General features: G+C 38.1%; 2 protein-coding genes across 7 annotated transcripts in view; one reads left to right on the forward strand and one right to left on the reverse strand.

Moving 5' to 3' along the window:
• The window catches only part of LOC138753598 (uncharacterized), a 75,618-nt gene that overhangs the window by 32,818 nt on the left and 25,427 nt on the right, over positions 1-17,373 (forward strand). The window lies entirely within an intron of this gene.
• ttc6 (tetratricopeptide repeat domain 6) overlaps positions 5,556-17,373 on the reverse strand; it is a 249,087-nt gene continuing 237,269 nt past the window's right edge. For all 3 annotated transcript variants that reach the window (XM_069916775.1, XM_069916776.1, XM_069916774.1), the window contains one exon: positions 5,556-7,140. In XM_069916775.1, the coding sequence (XP_069772876.1) occupies positions 7,116-7,140 (25 nt within the window). In that variant the 3' untranslated portion in view covers positions 5,556-7,115. The remainder of the gene's footprint in view (positions 7,141-17,373) is intronic.

Here is a 17,373-nt window from a genome sequence, read left to right on the forward strand (position 1 = left end):
CCCCCCCCCCCACCCCCAAAAGCCATCTGACCTGCTGATTATCGCCAACATTTCCCTTTTGCATAAGATGCAGGCCTGGCCTTTCTCCTCCACCACCTCCACGACGCTCCCCCCCGATGACCTCACCCTTATCTCTTCCTCTGACTTCTCACTCAGCCTACCCTCGCTATCTACAAGGGGTCCAATTTTATCCCTCACTAATCTTTTACTTTTAATGTACCTATAGAAACCCTTAGGATTTATTTTTACTCTGTTTGCCAAAGTCTCTTCATGCATTTTTTTGGCCTTTTTAATTTCTTTCTTAAGATTCCTTCTACACTCCTTGTAGTCCTTCTTCAAACTCTCAGCTCCCTGCTCTTAATACCTCTTGTACACCTCCCTTTTTCTCCTAACCAAATTTCCAATATTCCTCGAAAATCAAGCCTCCCTATGACTTCCAGCCTTTCCTTTGATCCTCACTGGGACATATCAACTCTGTACCCTCAAAATTTCTTTTTTGAATATCCTCCATTTTTCATTTACATCCTTACCTGAAAATATCCTGTCCCACTCAATACTCCCCAAATCCCTTCTTATTCCTTCGAAATTTGCTCTTCTCCAATCCAGAACCTCATCTTTAGGCCTCTCCTTGCTCTTATTTAAAACTACCCAAAAACTAACAGAGTTATGATCACTAGACCCAATTTGTTCTCATATTTGTTTTTTTTTCCAAAATATGAAGCCCCTGGTATTTCTTCTCCATCTCCTTGATCATCTTGATCTGATACTTCTTGATCTCCCTTCTTTTGATCACCAGCTGTCAAAACTGCAGGTACTCCTGACAGTTCAGGCATATCTGATATATCTGCCTGCAGTTCCTTCACTTCACCAGCTCAACTGGGAATGGTGCTATGAAGCAGCCATTCCAATGCATAATCTTCCTCTTCAGGCATGCATGGAGATAAACCTTTGTGCATGCACATAATATTAGTATATTCTTGAGGGGAGATCTGGATTGATCCAATGCCACCTTCCCTGGTGTTCTCAGGAGGTGGGCATTTGTTTTGGCTGGAAGTGAGCCATTATCGCGCGAGTCTGTCACTGGGGCTTCAGAACTTGAGACCAGGTTCCAAGTGTAAGATAGGACATTCTTCCTCCATTTTTTTTTGTATCTTATGATTTTCTTCTTTCTTACTGCTTTCTTTCCTCTAGTTGCCATTTCTAAAAGCTTCTAGGTAGACGCTGGAGGATTTTGATATATTAAATTTAAAATCAACTTTTAATTTGGGAAAATTGTAATTCCACCTCCTTCCCCTACGCCATTACACTCTGCCCCCTCCCCATGTTCCGTATTTACAAGAGGAATAAATCCAGTACAATGCAAAAATTGCATACCAATGCAAGAATGGCTACATTGCCATCTACTTAAATTCTGTCAGCTTTTAAATCCAGTAACTGATTCACAAAGTCAATAGCACGTTTAATGTCTGTTTTAAAAAAATTAAAAATAAAATGTTTTGACCATTTGGCACCATAATCTTTGAAGTGGCGGAATGGCTTAAGATAAAGTAACAGCCCTTTTTCCACAAAGAGTTCTTTATGTGATTAAATTCCCATTTGCGCTTTAAAAGTGACGCACTGATATCTGGCTTAAAAAAAAATCCCCCAGCCCCTTCATATACAAGTGGTGCTCCCCTTTCCATTGCTCCTTTGGCTGCCACTCTAAGAATTTTCACTCAATCCTGGAATCTTAAGCATTTAATCAGTATTGAGTGGAATTTTTGGGCTCTTTCTATTACAATATTATTTCCCACTTTATTTTGTCCTAATACTCTCAGGATCCATCAGTTCCTTCAGTTCCTTCCTTAAGGCCTAAATCTTAAAATTGTTTCTTCTACCAAGATTCTCCAAGGCATCAATTTTGCCCCAGAGTTTAATTTTTTTTTCTTGATCCTAAGCATTAAAATCTTTATCAAGGTTAATAACTTGGTCCATAATTTCATCATATTTTTCTTCCACAAAGTTGAATCTTTCATTTAATGATTCTATAGCTCCTTTAATCTTTGATATTACTTTTAAAATATAATCAAGTTTTCTATTTGTACTCCTTTCTTATCTAAATCTCTTAAAAAACATTGTCTATTTTTTTTTTGTTAAATTTTTTTTGCCATGGTCCCTGCTCCCATTGAGGTCTTCCTTGCTCCGAAGCTGCAGCTGTGCTTTCTCTCGGAACCTTAAAATATTGTCTATATTATGTTTTGACTGGCTTCTCCTTCTTTTCTATTGTGCTGGCAGTTTCTTCTGTTGAGGTTGAGACTGACAAACTTGCATCCAAGTCGCCATATTACAAGGTCCCATCTTCCTGATTGAGTCCAGACTATTGTAGTCGATCTGCTGAATTGTGCATGGCACTGTAGTGTGCGTGCGCTTTGGCCCAGAAGGTATTCCTGAGGTTTGCTCCATCGATGGGGCTGCCGATGTCAGAATGGTGGGGCCAGGAAGATGCGATTCTAACTGGGAGGTAAATAGAACTTCATCCCCAGGCTTTTTAGGTTGTAGAGAGCCTTGTTTGCAGGTATTTTTCCTTTTGACGTGTTCCAGAAGCTGCTAGGCATGTCTTGTTTTTGTTCAAACCCATCTCTAGGTAGTTTCAAATATCAAATAGACAAGTGACGTTGTGAAAATATATTATTTTAAACCTTTTTTTACAGTTCTGGGAGGGCTGAGAGTTCACGTCCAAACCTTCACCACATCACATGACTCCCCTGAATGTGATGTTATTTATCTTACAATTCATTTTTTTTTTTCATGTGTACTTTTCTGCTGTGAATTCAGAGAAGGGGTTTACATTTAATGATGTTCAGTTTGACTTAATTAGTATGCTCAATCCTTTCCTCCCTTACCCTTTACAGAATGATACTTTCATCTAATCGATCACAGGTCAAAGAAAAGCAAGAATATTTTTAAAACTCACCATATCCTTCAGATATGGGGCTATTCCATGACATATTTTGCCAGAAGATATCACCAATAATGTTTTGATCTGGGCTACAAACAGCTGGATAATTTTCAGCCCCATCAAGTGTTAGGATCAGGTTATAGAAGATCTGAATAGGGAAGTAATCAACCAGATTGTGCTGAACTTGGCCTGCTGCTCTGATTGCGAAACATGGTGCCTATATTTACCTGGACCAGATGCAAAAGGCCAACCTTGCTTTTTCTCCATACCCATGAATTAAGAACCAAGGTCCAAATGCCAGCTTGGTCACAGATGATGTACTATGAAGATCTTGCTCCAATGTTGCTCCTTGACAGTTTTTGACCTCCTGTCCTTTTGTATTCTGTTAAACTGCTATTTTTAAATTTCTGAGAGTATTAAAAAAATAATTGAAATTAATGTTATCTGGAAAGAAATCAACATTACTCCAGAAAAATAAACCTTTAAAAAGACTTTTTAAAAAAAGAAGTTAAAATGTAATCAAAATTTAGAAAGCATCTTGTTTTCCCCATGCTTCCAAATCAACACTGTCAAGATGTCTATTTAAATCAAAATGATCATGGATCCTTCAGCAGGTCAGGCCTGTGGCAGAATCTGATGGCTCAGTAATCCCAGCAAGAGTGGACTTCACAACTAAATTCCGGCAACAGAACATAATGATGAGTACCATCTGTCACTCTGCATCCTGGACTTGGTTAGGCCAATTGTTTTATTCGATCTTGCATAATGATTAGTATAAGTGGTCAGTTAATAATGAGATAGTTATGATTTTAGAGATTTGTTTTTTTTTTAGTAATTTAACTGTTGACTGTAATGATCTTTTTGATAAATTGTTTCATTCAGTTTTCTTGTGCAAATTCAGAAAGCAAGGGAGTAAAGAAATAGAAATTTCTATATGGTAGTTTCCATGAGGTAATCATAAAATTATTGTAACAATATTAATATTTGAGGAGAATTTATAAGATTTAGAGTAGGTCACATACATACACACATTTTAAAACAGACTGAAGACTGTAGGATCTCTTGGAGAATGTAAGCACCTTTCACAAGTAGGTGTTAATTGAATTGCTGGTCATAAAATGCTTGACCATTGTCTTGCTGGAGTCATGCTGTCTATCAGTACCCTTTTCTGCAAGGTGCTCACAGAAAGGTCAATTCTGGATTGTTTACCTAAAATAACAACTTGAAAAGAAGAAAGAACCCCTGTTGTTTGCTGGAGAAGGTGAGGGTTTTGCAAGACATGAGTCACATCCTCTTTTTGGAGTTTCTGTTGGAAAAGAGAGGGAGTTGAGTTAACAGTTCAGTCATTCAGTGTGTGGCATATTGACAAGTAACTGAAATGTGCAATCCAGGGAAAACTGTTTGAAACTGATGAAAGCAAGTTCCAGAGCAGTAGATGGCTGGAAATGCTATCTGTCTGATGTTTCTCTTGAAATAGAGGAAGGAATGGAAGTCTGTGGTAACTTGAAGAAAGTGGTTACCATCTAGAAGACCCTGATGGGGCAAGTTTCATCAGTGAGACCCTGAGGTGACTAGTGGTGGTACCTCAGTTGTGGAAATACTGGAGCAACAAATATCTCTGCAAACCCGACAAGAACCTTCCTGAGCGGTAAACCTTTACCTTTCAAGCACTAAGCCTGGTGAACTTTATACAGGTTAAATTCTGTGCACAGTATGATGATTGCCCGTAACCAGAGAACTTGGAAGAAGGAGAAGTGAGTTTGAACTATGAACCAAAGAACTTTTATTGAATTTACACACACATTACCTACATGTGTGCTTAGAATTAGAAGGGGGTAATTTGGGTTAGAATAGAGAATAGTGCAAGAATAGAGTTAAGTTAAAAGTTTGATTCTATTTTCATGTTTGAAGTTTGAAGTTCAAAACTTTTGTTTTGAAATCCATTTGTCTTTGTGAATGTCTATTGCTGCTAGGTTTTGGGGTCCTTTGGGCTCGTAACACTATGTGTATAGTAATAAAGGATGTTATTCAATTCCTTATCACATTTGTACACATGAAGTATCATAAATTTGTTTTAATTTATTAGCATGATTTAATTGGTCTTGCAGAAGTATATGCCACCTACTTGGGTTCATGATTAGAATAGGGATTTGTTTAGAATTTAAAATACTTGATTTTAGATTGGTGCCTCTTGTGTACTTTGTTCATTCCTATTAGTATAATTCACCTACATCAGAAAATGGAATAAGTCAAATATAGAGAATACATTTTCCTGACATCATTGTGAAGGAAAATTTAATTTGAATTGGTTTTAAATACAGCAGGCAGTGCATGGTTTTCAAGAAAGTGCAGGGTGTAATGTTAGTCATTCAAAGAGTACAGGGAATAGAGTTGGAAGACAAAATGCAGGGAGAATGATTGTAATCCATATTATAAGAAACAGCTCACAAAACATTACCACGATCAAAAGAATCAAACTTGGCCCATTTTGCACCCATTAATTGGGTAAGTATGTTTATTTTGTATATTTTATTTATTGTTTAAAATAAGATACAAATAGACATAATTTTCTCCCAAAATTCCCTCCCCTCCCCCCAACCTCCTCCCTCCCCCCGATAACTACCCAAAAGAAAGAAGGAAATAATTATTACATAATTATTACGTAATAATTATTACGTAAATTGTAAGTTATCTTTTCCAGTGGAATACAGGATCTCATCTCGTGTATGGTTTTTTTTAGATTTATTTATTTTGGTAATTTAACTAAAAGCATATTTGAGTATAGAAACAGAACGTTGCTTTTTGTTCATGCCAACTTTCACAATAACATTTGTACCATGGGAAGCATTCATTGTTCTCAGTTGAATGAATATAATAATTTGAGCCAAGACCACTGTTCCCAGCTGCCTTTTGATTGAAGGCTCAGTTCATTGACTCTGAAGGTGACCAGTAATCATGGAATTGTTTTCTTTATGAATCAGCAGAATCTTAACAGTGAGGACAAATAGGAAACCAGGCATGGTGCCAAATGTCTGAAAGATTACTAATCTGATTTCATTTTTGAAAAACAGAAATAGACAATAGTCTATCACCTAAAAAAAAATACAAAAGCGTAGAATTCCCTGAAGTTTTCGTTGATCTCCATTGGGTTATATGTAATTTGTTTGTCCTTTTTCCTTGATGCCAATACCGTTCTTTTAGTTTGTTCTGCCTTAAGCTGCCACGCTAGTATTTTGTGTGTTTTTTTCTCCTAGCTCATAATATTTCTGTTTTGTCTTCATTATGTTCTTCTCCACCTTGAATGTTTGTAGTGTTTCATATTTTCTTGTCTGTTAATTCATTTAGTTGTATCTTCTTTTATTGCTAATTCTTTTTCTGTATTTGTTATTTCCCTTTCCAACTTTTCTATTTCTCGATTGTAGTCCTTCTTCATCTTAGTTACATAACTTATTATCTGTCCTCTGATGAATGCTTTCATTGTGTCCCATAATATAAATTTATTTTTCACTGATTCCGTATTTATTTCAAAGTACATTTTAATTTGTCGCTCAATGAATTCTCTAAAATCCTGTCTTTTAATTAGCATGGAGTTTAATCTCCATCTATACATTCTTGGTGGGATGTCCTCTAGCTCTATTGCCAATAACAGTGATCTGATAACAATCTAGCTTTATATTCCGTTTTCTTAACTCTTCCTTGAATGTGGGCTGATAACAGGAGTAGGTCTATCCTTGAGTATATTTTATGTCTATCCGAATAATATGAATATTCCTTTTCCTTTGGGTGTTGTTTCCTCCATATATCCAAAAGTTGCATTTCCTGAATCGATTTAATTATAAATTTGGTTATTTTGTTCTTTCTGTTAGTCTTTTTTCCAGTTTTATCCATGTTTGTCCAAATTAAGGTTAAAATCCCCTCCTATTAGTATATTCCCTTGCGTATCTGCGATCTTCAAAAAGATATCTTGCATAAATTTATGATCTTCTTCATTAGGTGCATATATATATCTGACATTTTATCATTACATATCTCCCTGCTGGATCTATTATTTCCTCCTCTATTTTGATTGGTACATTTTTATTGATTAATATAGCTACTCCTCTGGCTTTTGAATTATATGATGCTGCTGTTACATGTCCTATCCAATTTCTCTTTAATTTCTTGTGTTCCACTTCAGTTAGATGTGTTTCTTGCACGAATAACTATATCAAATTGAAAACGAAGGGAAAGAAGACAAAATAGATGAATTTCTAACTAAAATTGAACAACCGAAATTACAAACAGAGGAACAAAATAAATTAATAAAACCATTTGAAATAGAAGAAATACAGGCGATATTAAAAAAACTACCAAACAATAAAACACCGGGAGAGGATGGACTCCCAATAGAATTCTATAAAACATTTAAAGACCTGTTAATTCCTCCTCTCCTGGAAGTAATGAACCAGATTGAAAAAACACAAAACATACCAGATTCATGCAAAACAACAATAATTACAGTAATACCAAAGATGGGGAAAGATCCACTAACACCAGCATCGTATAGACCAATATCTCTACTTAACACAGATTATAAGATAATAGCTAAACTATTAGCAAACAGCTTGGCCGACTGTGTACCAAAAATAGTAAAACTAGTCCAAACTGGATTTAAAAAAAAAAAAAGAACAACGGACAATATCTGTAAATTCATTAACTTAATCCATGCAGTACAAGGAAACAAAACTCCAACAGTAGCAGTTGCTTTAGACGCAGAGAAAGCCTTTGACAGAGTAGAATGGAATTATTTATTCAAAGTACTACAAAAATTCAACATACCAGAGAAATATATTAATTGGATTAAAGCATTATATAAGGGACCACTGGCAAAAGTGACAGTAAATGGATATATATCAAACCAATTTAAATTAAGCAGATCAACAAGGCAGGGATGTCCACTATCTCCCTCACTGTTCGCGTTCGCTATAGAACCACTAGCAGAACTGATAAGAACAGAAAACAAAATACGAGGGATAAAAAATAAAAGAGAAGGAATATAAAATCACTCTATAAATAAATAGGACCCAACAGTATCAGATAGATGTTTTCGCTGTAAAAAGGAAACAGGAACAACAATACATGCAATTTGGGCATGTGAGAAAGTGAAAACATTTTGGGAAGATCTAAACCAGATATTAAATAAAATCACAAAAAGCAACATACCAAAAAACCCAGAGATCTTCCTTCTAAGTAATATAAGAAATAAAGAATTTGGACTCGATTTGGATGGAGCACAAAAAAGATTTATTATGATAGCCCTAGCTGTAGCAAAAAAATGTATTATGTCAACCTGGAAATTAGAAGACAACTTGAGAATACAACAATGGTACATAGAAATAAATAAATGTATTCCATTAGAAAAAATAACATAATTTAAGAAATAACATCACAATATTCGAACAAATATGGGAACTATACATGAAATACAATAGAGAACTCCTATCATGGACCTCCACCACCTAAAATGACAGAAGGAGAAGATAATGAAATAAACTGATTCAGTATATAAAAGTAAAAGACAAAAATTTCTTGTTTATTATTAAGTGACGATATTGTTTAACAGGTTTAACGTATCTTATAGATTGAACTTTGAATAAATGGGAAGGGGGGAGAGGGAGGGAGGGAGGGAAGGGAAGGGGAAAAAGGGGAGAAAATGACACTATATATTCAAGAGAAAAATGTCTCTGTATTTTGGTCAGTATGGTTTATAGTGTGAAAAATAAAAAAATTAAAAAAAATACAAAAGCGCCAATCATCCTCTAGAAAGAAACAGACCAAGGAAGGTTTGAGAGTAGGTTAATTAATTGAAGAATATATTTAAGTAAAATGAATTTGTGTTTGTAGAAGTAACAAAGTCAAGGAGCAACATAGGTTTTGACAAAATGCATAGGGTACATTGAAGAAAGTTGAAGCCCTAGGATCCAAGAAAAGTAGCAAGTTGACTTAAAAATTGCTTCAGTTGAAGAAAGCAGAGGATAATTACTGATGGGAATATGGGGTTCTGCACTAGACCTTTTGCTTTTTCTTGACTATATAAATAATTTGAACATAACTATAGAGGCCAGAATTGGCAGTGTGAACACAGTTGAAATATGCAGGAAGAGATCAATCTACTGGTTAGGGATTTAAATCAATAAGTGGAATTCAGTGCTGAGAAATTGGAGGAATGCATTTTGGGAAACAACACACAATAAATGGCAGAATACTAACAAGTGCAGAGAAATCAAAGGACATTGGAGTGCATGTTGGTAGATCCTAAAGGATAGTAGGATATCCCCAGGGAGGTATGATGATGAAGCATGTTTCTTGGCTTTTTTGGTTGATGCAAAGAATAAAAGAGCAGGGAGGTTATACTGGAACTGCATAAAACATTGGTTAGACCACTGGCGTTATGGTTCTGGCTATACCACCATAAAGATCTGATTACATTGGAGAAGATGCTGGGAGATTTACAAGGATATGGCTTGACTGAAAGATTAATTGTTACAAGGAGAAACTGTGCATTTTGTGTGTGTTTTTAAAAATTACATGTTGAAATAAAAGTGAGAGGAAAGTTAATTGAGCTGCATGTAGGAATGACTTTTTAATGGCAGAATGGACAGTAAATAGGAATCAAAGTTAATTAACAGTAGGATAAGAGAAAATTGTTAAAAATCAATGATAAATGAGATGCAAAACTTGTTGGCTGAAGTGATTGAGGAGGCAGAAATCATCCCCATCGCTTTATGGAACCAGAATTCTGGACCTGGAGATGGGAAGTGGGATTAAGCCAAAATTATCCTTGACCAACACAGATAAAATAGACTGGACTTCTTCCTCTGTGTTGTGAATGCTAGGATTCCACATCTGAGTAGCAAAGAAGTCAACTGAAAAGTGTTAAGGAATTTTTTGTAACCAATTATGTGCCATTTTACAGCTGACCTCACAATGCTAACCAAATTGAAAGAGTTACTGTAAAAAATAATTAATGCATGCTAATGATGAACTTTTTTAAGATGACCATGCTAAGTCCAAATTGTAGAACAATCAATGATTAATAAGTAGCGAGGCTTCTTGTGTTACAAAATAATTGACTTGCAGAAATCCAATTTTATTAAGTTCTCCCATAAAAGCTTTCTCACACTAACAAAGCAATTATGAATTTGCATAAAATCTAATTGATACAATATGGGCAACTGTAAAAAAGGAATGATGCTATTGATAGTGATATTGGAGTGCATAGATTTGCTTTATTTGCTTTCCTTTCTATAAATTTCAGCAGGAAGAAAAGGCTTAAGAATATTTTTTTATGGGAAAATACTAGTTTGTTAAAGAAATTGTTTTCTTATAGTAGCACAGCTGCAAGATATGAGAACTAAGGCCATGCTGTTCTCGAAATATGCTAGATGTTTTGCTGAAGTCTACAGATTACAGGTCATGTGAATATTTGCAAACAGGCTGAAGAATGGGAAGCTAAACCATATTAAAAAGGCTTGTGCCCATCTGCATATGGGCTTTCTTGCAGAAAGACGCTGATGTAGGTTACAACATGTCTTCTCATGTAACAGCACCTGGTTTGCAAAGCTAATAAAATTGTGTACTTGCATTAGTTGTCATACACTTCTTTATATCTCATTTAAGTTAACAATATAGTTCCGCGCTAAGAGAAAACAAAGTAGCACATCAGGAAGAGGAGACTCGATTATTTTGAGCAAAGGGTTCCTTGTTCAAGTTGATTGTCACAAGATATAGTGACCAAGGCTGTTTTGTGATTAGAATAATTGACATCTCATAATAGTACAACAAATAAGAGGACATAAGTGCAGAGACACATAGATTGGTTGGCATGGAGCAAGGACGACATCATTTTACTATATCAGGGTTCATTCAGGAGTCTGATAACAGCAGGAAATAAACCATCCTTGAATCTGGTGGTATGTGATCTCATACTTGTAAATTTCTTTCCTGATTGAAAGGGGTGTGGTGAAAAGTCTACAGTTAAGGATGGAAATATTGAAGCTTTCTGCCATGTTATGCCAAGGTGTTCTGTAATTAAGAAGATATGTAATTACAGAGGTGTCACACTTTATGCATGAGCATCATGCTCCAATCCTTCTCAATGTGAGAAGCAGGAATAAATGTGAGTCATGATGGAGCTGATCGCAATATAGATAGACCTCAGCATGAATATTGTTTTGATCACCACTTAAAGACAAAGTATGATTGCACCAGAGAAGGGATTATATAAAGCTGAAAAGCACAGCTAAAGTGAATATAATTTTGTTGGAAAATGAGAAGGAGTAAGTGGAAATGGCCAAGGCCTTTGTGGTAAACCACTGTATGTATATATTTATCTGTTTGGGCACACCCATTGGCCAACTGTACTTGTGGCCCTTCCCACAGGCTCCTGTATAAAAGTGACTGTTCCACAGCCCCCTCCCCAATGCAGGTCAGTCGAGCAGCATGAATGTGCCTTTGCTCTATAGCTCTTTAGCAAATAAAAGCCTATCCTGTCATACAGTATTCTGGCCCTACATTGTTTGTTTCAGTACAATCCTTTTCTGTCACTTTTGGTAAATATACCAAAAAGTGTTTTATCCCAAGTTGTCTGCTTGGAACGCTGTCTAAATTGCTGCTTTGCCCTTCACAGTCTGTGTGTGCCATGTTTTACAAATTTTATTTTAATATTAAACAACCTTTATGACATGGAAGGGTGGGACGAAACTGGAGCCCTGCAGACCAGCAGAGAAAACCCACACAGACACGGGGAGAACATACAAACTCCTTACAAACAGTGCAGGAATCTTATCCAGGATCACTAGGGTTGTGAAAGCATTGCACTAACTGCTAAGCCAACTGTTTGAACAAATTGATTTTTTTTTGAAGCGTAACTGCACCATAATATTTCTGTTTCTTGAAAAATTACTTAAGAGGAAGAAATATTCATTCTACTTATTAGAGTCTTGTGATTTGTGTAATCTAATAACTTGGGTAACTTTTAACTTGTTCAATGAAATTATTCAAAGGACCACTATTTAGTTGTTTACTTGTTATTTAAAACTGCATATTGTATAATCTAAATTGGTCTACACTGTTATACTTTAATTCATTCTTGGCTCTCCATAGTTTCATAATATTTTTCCTTGGTGTGTTTTTAAAATTTCAAGCTTTAATACATTTTGAAGCATTTATTGTATTGGAATCTTTCAATTTACTTCAATGAATACCAAAGAAACTATATTCAAATCCTGTATCTTTAGAATTCATTCAGTTTTTCTGTTTGTGCAGACTTAACCTGAAAGATTTGCTCCAAGTTCTCCAGTCTCTCTGATTTCCTGACACTGGTATTACAAAAGCCAAGGATAGTGATATTTGATATTTGGCTGCACTGGAGATGATTGTGTCTGATATTGGAGAATAATCCCAGTTTGGAAACTCTGGCTAAGATGACAACAGTAGTATTTTCAGAATAGCCCATTAATTCCCTCCTTATGGCTGGCTTGGCTTGGCTTCGCGGACGAAGATTTATGGAGGGGTAATGTCCACGTCAGCTGCAGGCTTGTTTGTGGCTGACAAGTCCGATGCGGGACGGCAGACACGGTTGCAGGGGAAAATTGGTTGGTTGGGGTTGGGTGTTGGGTTTTTCCTCCTTTGTCTTTTTTCAGTGAGTTGGGCTCTGCGGTATTCTTCAAAGGAGGTTGCTGCCTGCCGAACTGTGAGGCGCCAAGATGCACGGTTTGAGGCGATATCAGCCCACTGGCGGTGGTCAATGTGGCAGGCACCAAGAGATTTCTTTAGGCAGTCCTTGTACCTCTTCTTTAGTGCACCTCTGTCACGGTGGCCAGTGGAGAGCTCGCCATATAACACGATCTTGGGAAGGCGATGGTCCTCCATTCTGGAGACGTGACCTACCCAGCGCAGTTGCATCTTCAGCAGCGTGGATTCGATGCTGTCGGCCTCTGCCATCTCGAGTACTTCGATGTTAGGGATGAAGTCGCTCCAATGAATGTTGAGGATGGAGCGGAGACAATGCTGGTGGAAGTGTTCTAGGAGCCGTAGGTGATGCTGGTAGAGGACCCATGATTCGGATACAAACAGGAGTGTGGGTATGACAACGGCTCTGTATACGCCAATCTTTGTGAGGCTTTTCAGTTGGTTGTTTTTACAGACTCTTTTGATAGTCTTCCAAAGGCGCTATTTGCCTTGGCGAGTCTGTTGTCTATCTCGTTGTCGATCCTTGCATCCGATGAAATGGTGCAGCCGAGATAGGTAAACTGGTTGACCGTTTTGAGTTTTGTGTGCCCGATGGAGATGTGGGGGGGCTGGTAGTCATGGTTGTGAGCTGGCTGATGGAGGACCTCAGTTTTCTTCAGGCTGACTTCCAGGCCAAACATTTTGGCAGTTTCCGCAAAACAGGACATCAAACGCTGAAGAGCTGGCTCTGAATGGGCAACTAAAGCGGCATCGTCTGCAAAGAGTAGTTCACGGACAAGTTGCTCTTGTGTCTTGGTGTGAGCTTGCAGGCGCCTCAGATTGAAGAGATTGCCATCTGTGTGGTACCGGATGTAAACAGCGTCTTCATTGTTGAGGTCTTTCATGTCTTGTTTCAGCATCATGCTGAAGAAGATTGAAAAGAGGTTTGGTGCGAGAACACAGCCTTGCTTCACGCCATTGTTAATGGAGAAGGGTTCAGAGAGCTCATTGCTGTATCTGACCCGACCTTGTTGGTTTTCGTGCAGTTGGATAATCATGTTGAGGAACTTTGGGGGGCATCCGAGGCGCTCTAGTATTTGCCAAAGCCCTTTCCTGCTCATGGTGTCGAAGGCTTTGGTGAGGTCAACAAAGGTGATGTAGAGTCCTTTGTTTTGTTCTCTGCACTTTTCTTGGAGCTGTCTGAGGGCAAAGACCATGTCAGTAGTACCTCTGTTTGCGCGAAAGCCGCACTGTGATTCTGGGAGAACATTCTCGGCGACACTAGGTATTATTCTATTTCGGAGAATCCAGGAGCTGCTGGCAAAGAAGCGAGCTGCCCACCAGGCTTACCTTGCAAAGCCGTCCTGGCCAGAGAAGAAACAAGCCTTCCGTTGCGCATGCAGCCATCTTCAGCGCAAACTTCAGGAGATCCAAAATGAGTGGTGGACAAGCCTCACCAAACGAACCCAGCTCAACGCGGACATTGGCGACTTCAGGGGTTTTTATGAGGCTCTAAAGGCTGTATACAGCCCCTCACCCCAAGTCCAAAGCCCGCTGCGCAGCTCAGATGGCAAAGTCCTCCTCAGCGACAAGATCTCCATCCTCAACCGATGGTCAGAACACTTCCAATCTCTTTTCAGTGCCAACCGCTCAGTCCAAGAATCCACTCTGCTCCACCTCCCTCAACAGCCCCTAAGGCTAGAGCTGGATGAGGTCCTCACCCAGGAAGAGACATATAAGGCAATTGAACAACTGAAAAGTGGCAAAGCAGCAGGTATGGATGGAATCTCCCCCAGAGGTCTGGAAGGCTGGCGGCAAAAATCTGCATGCCAAACTGCTTGAGTTTTTCAAGCTCTGCTGGGAGCAAGGAAAGCTGCCTCAGGCCCTTCGTAATGCCATCATCATCACCCTGTACAAAAACAAAGGCGAGAAATCAGACTGCTCAAACTACAGGGGAATCACGCTGCTCTCCATTGCAGGCAAAATCTTCGCTAGGATTCCCTCCTTATAAATTGAAGTCGATTGACAACAAGCATTGGTTATGAGTTTCAAGAGGGTATTGAAACGGAATGTTAATAAAATATTTTTTAAAAATGGGGAATAAGATTAGGTAGTCTAGGTCAGTTTTCACAAACAAATATGACATGACAGAAACAGACAGGATTGAAACTGAAACAAAAAGGAGAGAGATGAAAGCTGCTGCAGTCAGTGAGAGGCTGGGAAAAATGAAAAGCCTGCTAAAGACCCCATTTCAAGATGGGTTTTGAGTTCTGAGTTCAGCCTATTTGAAATCTCTGTAATGGTAGGTTGTTGTGTTTCTTGTGAAATAGGGGTAAAGAAGAACTTTTACAGAAAGGCTAATTTCTTTGGAAAGACACTTTGGATGCTGATTGAAGGAACAAAGAACATCTCTCTGCACCCAGCAAAGACCTTCCTGACTGGTAACAACTTAAGGCACCAGAGCCTGTTGAATGTAATGAATGTTTAACTCTGTGCACGGTACTGAAAATTGCTGATACCAGTGAACTTGGAGAAGTGAACAGTAAATGACTGGACAGTGGGGGAAAAAAACCCATTTTGAACACACACGTGTGCTTGGAATTAGGAGAGGGGTTAAGTAATTTAATAGTGATGTTAAATATTGATCTTATTATTTCTGTATTAAGAAAATAAAACCAATTTTGTTTCAAGTAGCCACTGTCTTGGTGAATTTCTGTTGCTGCTGGTTTCGAGTCCTTAGGGCTCGAAACCGTATGATCATGGAAATGATGTATGACAGCAATATTAATGTGTGGAAACTAAAAATGAATTGAATTTCCTTGAAAAGTCCACATGGGAATAAAATCTCCTTTTTAAAACAGTGTGAAGCTCATTTGGAAGAATAGTAAAGAGGAATACACACAATCAAGGGAAAGAAGATGGTGCCTTAGACTGCTCATGCTATCAGATTTCTACTGAAAATTTCCATACATCAGGAGGTATTAAAGGAAGAATTGTCGATGGAAATGTATTGTTGGCATGAGCAGAAATTGAAGAAAAATTGGCTAGAGAGAACAATAGAATGCTACAGCACAGAAATAGGGCATTTGACCATCTAGTCTGTGCCAAGCTATTTATTGCACATAATTTCCATTGACTTCCAACATAGCCCTCCTTACCCTTCCCATCCATGCACCTATCCAATCTCTCTTAAATGTTAAAATGAACCTGCATCCACCACTTCTGTTGGCAGCTTGATTCACACTCTCACTACCTTCTGAGTAAAGAAGTTCCCCTTAAACATTTCACCCATCACTCTTAATTCATATCCCCATTCTTGCCTCACCCAACCTTGGTGGGGAAAAAAGCCTTCTTGCATTTATCCTATCTATACCAATCACAGGTTTGTATACGCCTATCAAATCTGTCATTCTTGGTGCTTTAGGGAATAAAGTCCTAACCTATTCAACCTTTCCCTGTAACTCAGCCTTTCAAGACCCGGTAATTTTTTTTCTGCACTCTTTCAATCTTATTGATATATTTCCTGTAGGTGGGTGACTAAAACTGCAAATTGGGGCTCAACTAATGTCTTGTACAACTTCAACAAAATAACCCAACTCCTGCATTCAGCTATTGACTTGTGATGACCAGTGTGCCAAAACCTGTGACCTTATCTACATGTAAAATCACTTTAAAGGAATTGTGTATCTATGTTCCTAGATCCATCTGTTCTCTTGCACTCTATAGTTTCCAACAATTTACTGTGTAAACCCTACGCTATGTACCTACTTCTACAGCAAAGCCCAGTGAATCAAGGTGTGAGAGGTGGAAGGACAGGTAGAGGGGGAGACCATTGAGAAGAGGAAGAAGTTTAAGAGAATAGTAAGTACAGGAGTAGGTAAAGAAGAAATGAACCAGGTGGGATTATGTAAAATTAAATTGATGTTACTGTTTGTGCTGCACCAGTCATTTGTAACCCTAACCCTAAAGTAGATTACCAACCGAGAAGTAAAAACTACTATTGATAATTTGCTCAGAAAGCAGTAGTTACCAGCAGATTGTGTTAGCAATGCTTTGAAGAAATGGTCAAATGATTAATACTTGTTGCAGTCGTGTACTTGCCTTCCTTGGGAGGAGGAGAGTGAGAGTGTCAGGACCACCTGTGTGGCGGAGAGCCAATGAGAAGGTCAGAGGAGTTTAGCTGGGTGGTGTTTGGGGAGTTGTGTCTAGTGAATAATAAAAGAAAGTTGACTTCATGGTGTTCTGAAAGAAAGAGTGTATTCTTTTTTGTAAGCTGTGGTTATAATGAGGAGAACAGACAAGAGATTCTGCAAGCATGATAGGGATATCCAAATGATGTGTTGCCTCCCTGGCACCAGGGTGTGAGATGTCTCATATTGGATCCAGAGAATTCTGAGGGGAGAGGGCAAGCAAAGAAGTCTTGGTACATGTTGGTACCAATGTCATAAACAGAAAAAGAGAAGAGGTCCTGAAAGAGGATAACAAGGTGTTAGGAAGAAAATTGAGAAGCAGGACCTCCAGGGGGATTGCTGCATGTGCCATGTACTAATGAAGGCAAGAATAGCAGAATTAAGCAGATGATTGCATGTAGAGGATAGGATTCCAAATTCTTGGATCATTGGGATCTATTTTGGGAGAGGTATGACCTATACAAAAAGGATGGGATACACCTGAACTCAAAAGAGTATTAATATCCTGGTGGGGATTTTTAATATAGGTATTAT

The sequence above is a fragment of the Narcine bancroftii genome, chromosome 2 (assembly GCF_036971445.1).
Source record: "Narcine bancroftii isolate sNarBan1 chromosome 2, sNarBan1.hap1, whole genome shotgun sequence".
Taxonomy (NCBI): Eukaryota; Metazoa; Chordata; class Chondrichthyes; order Torpediniformes; family Narcinidae; genus Narcine; species Narcine bancroftii.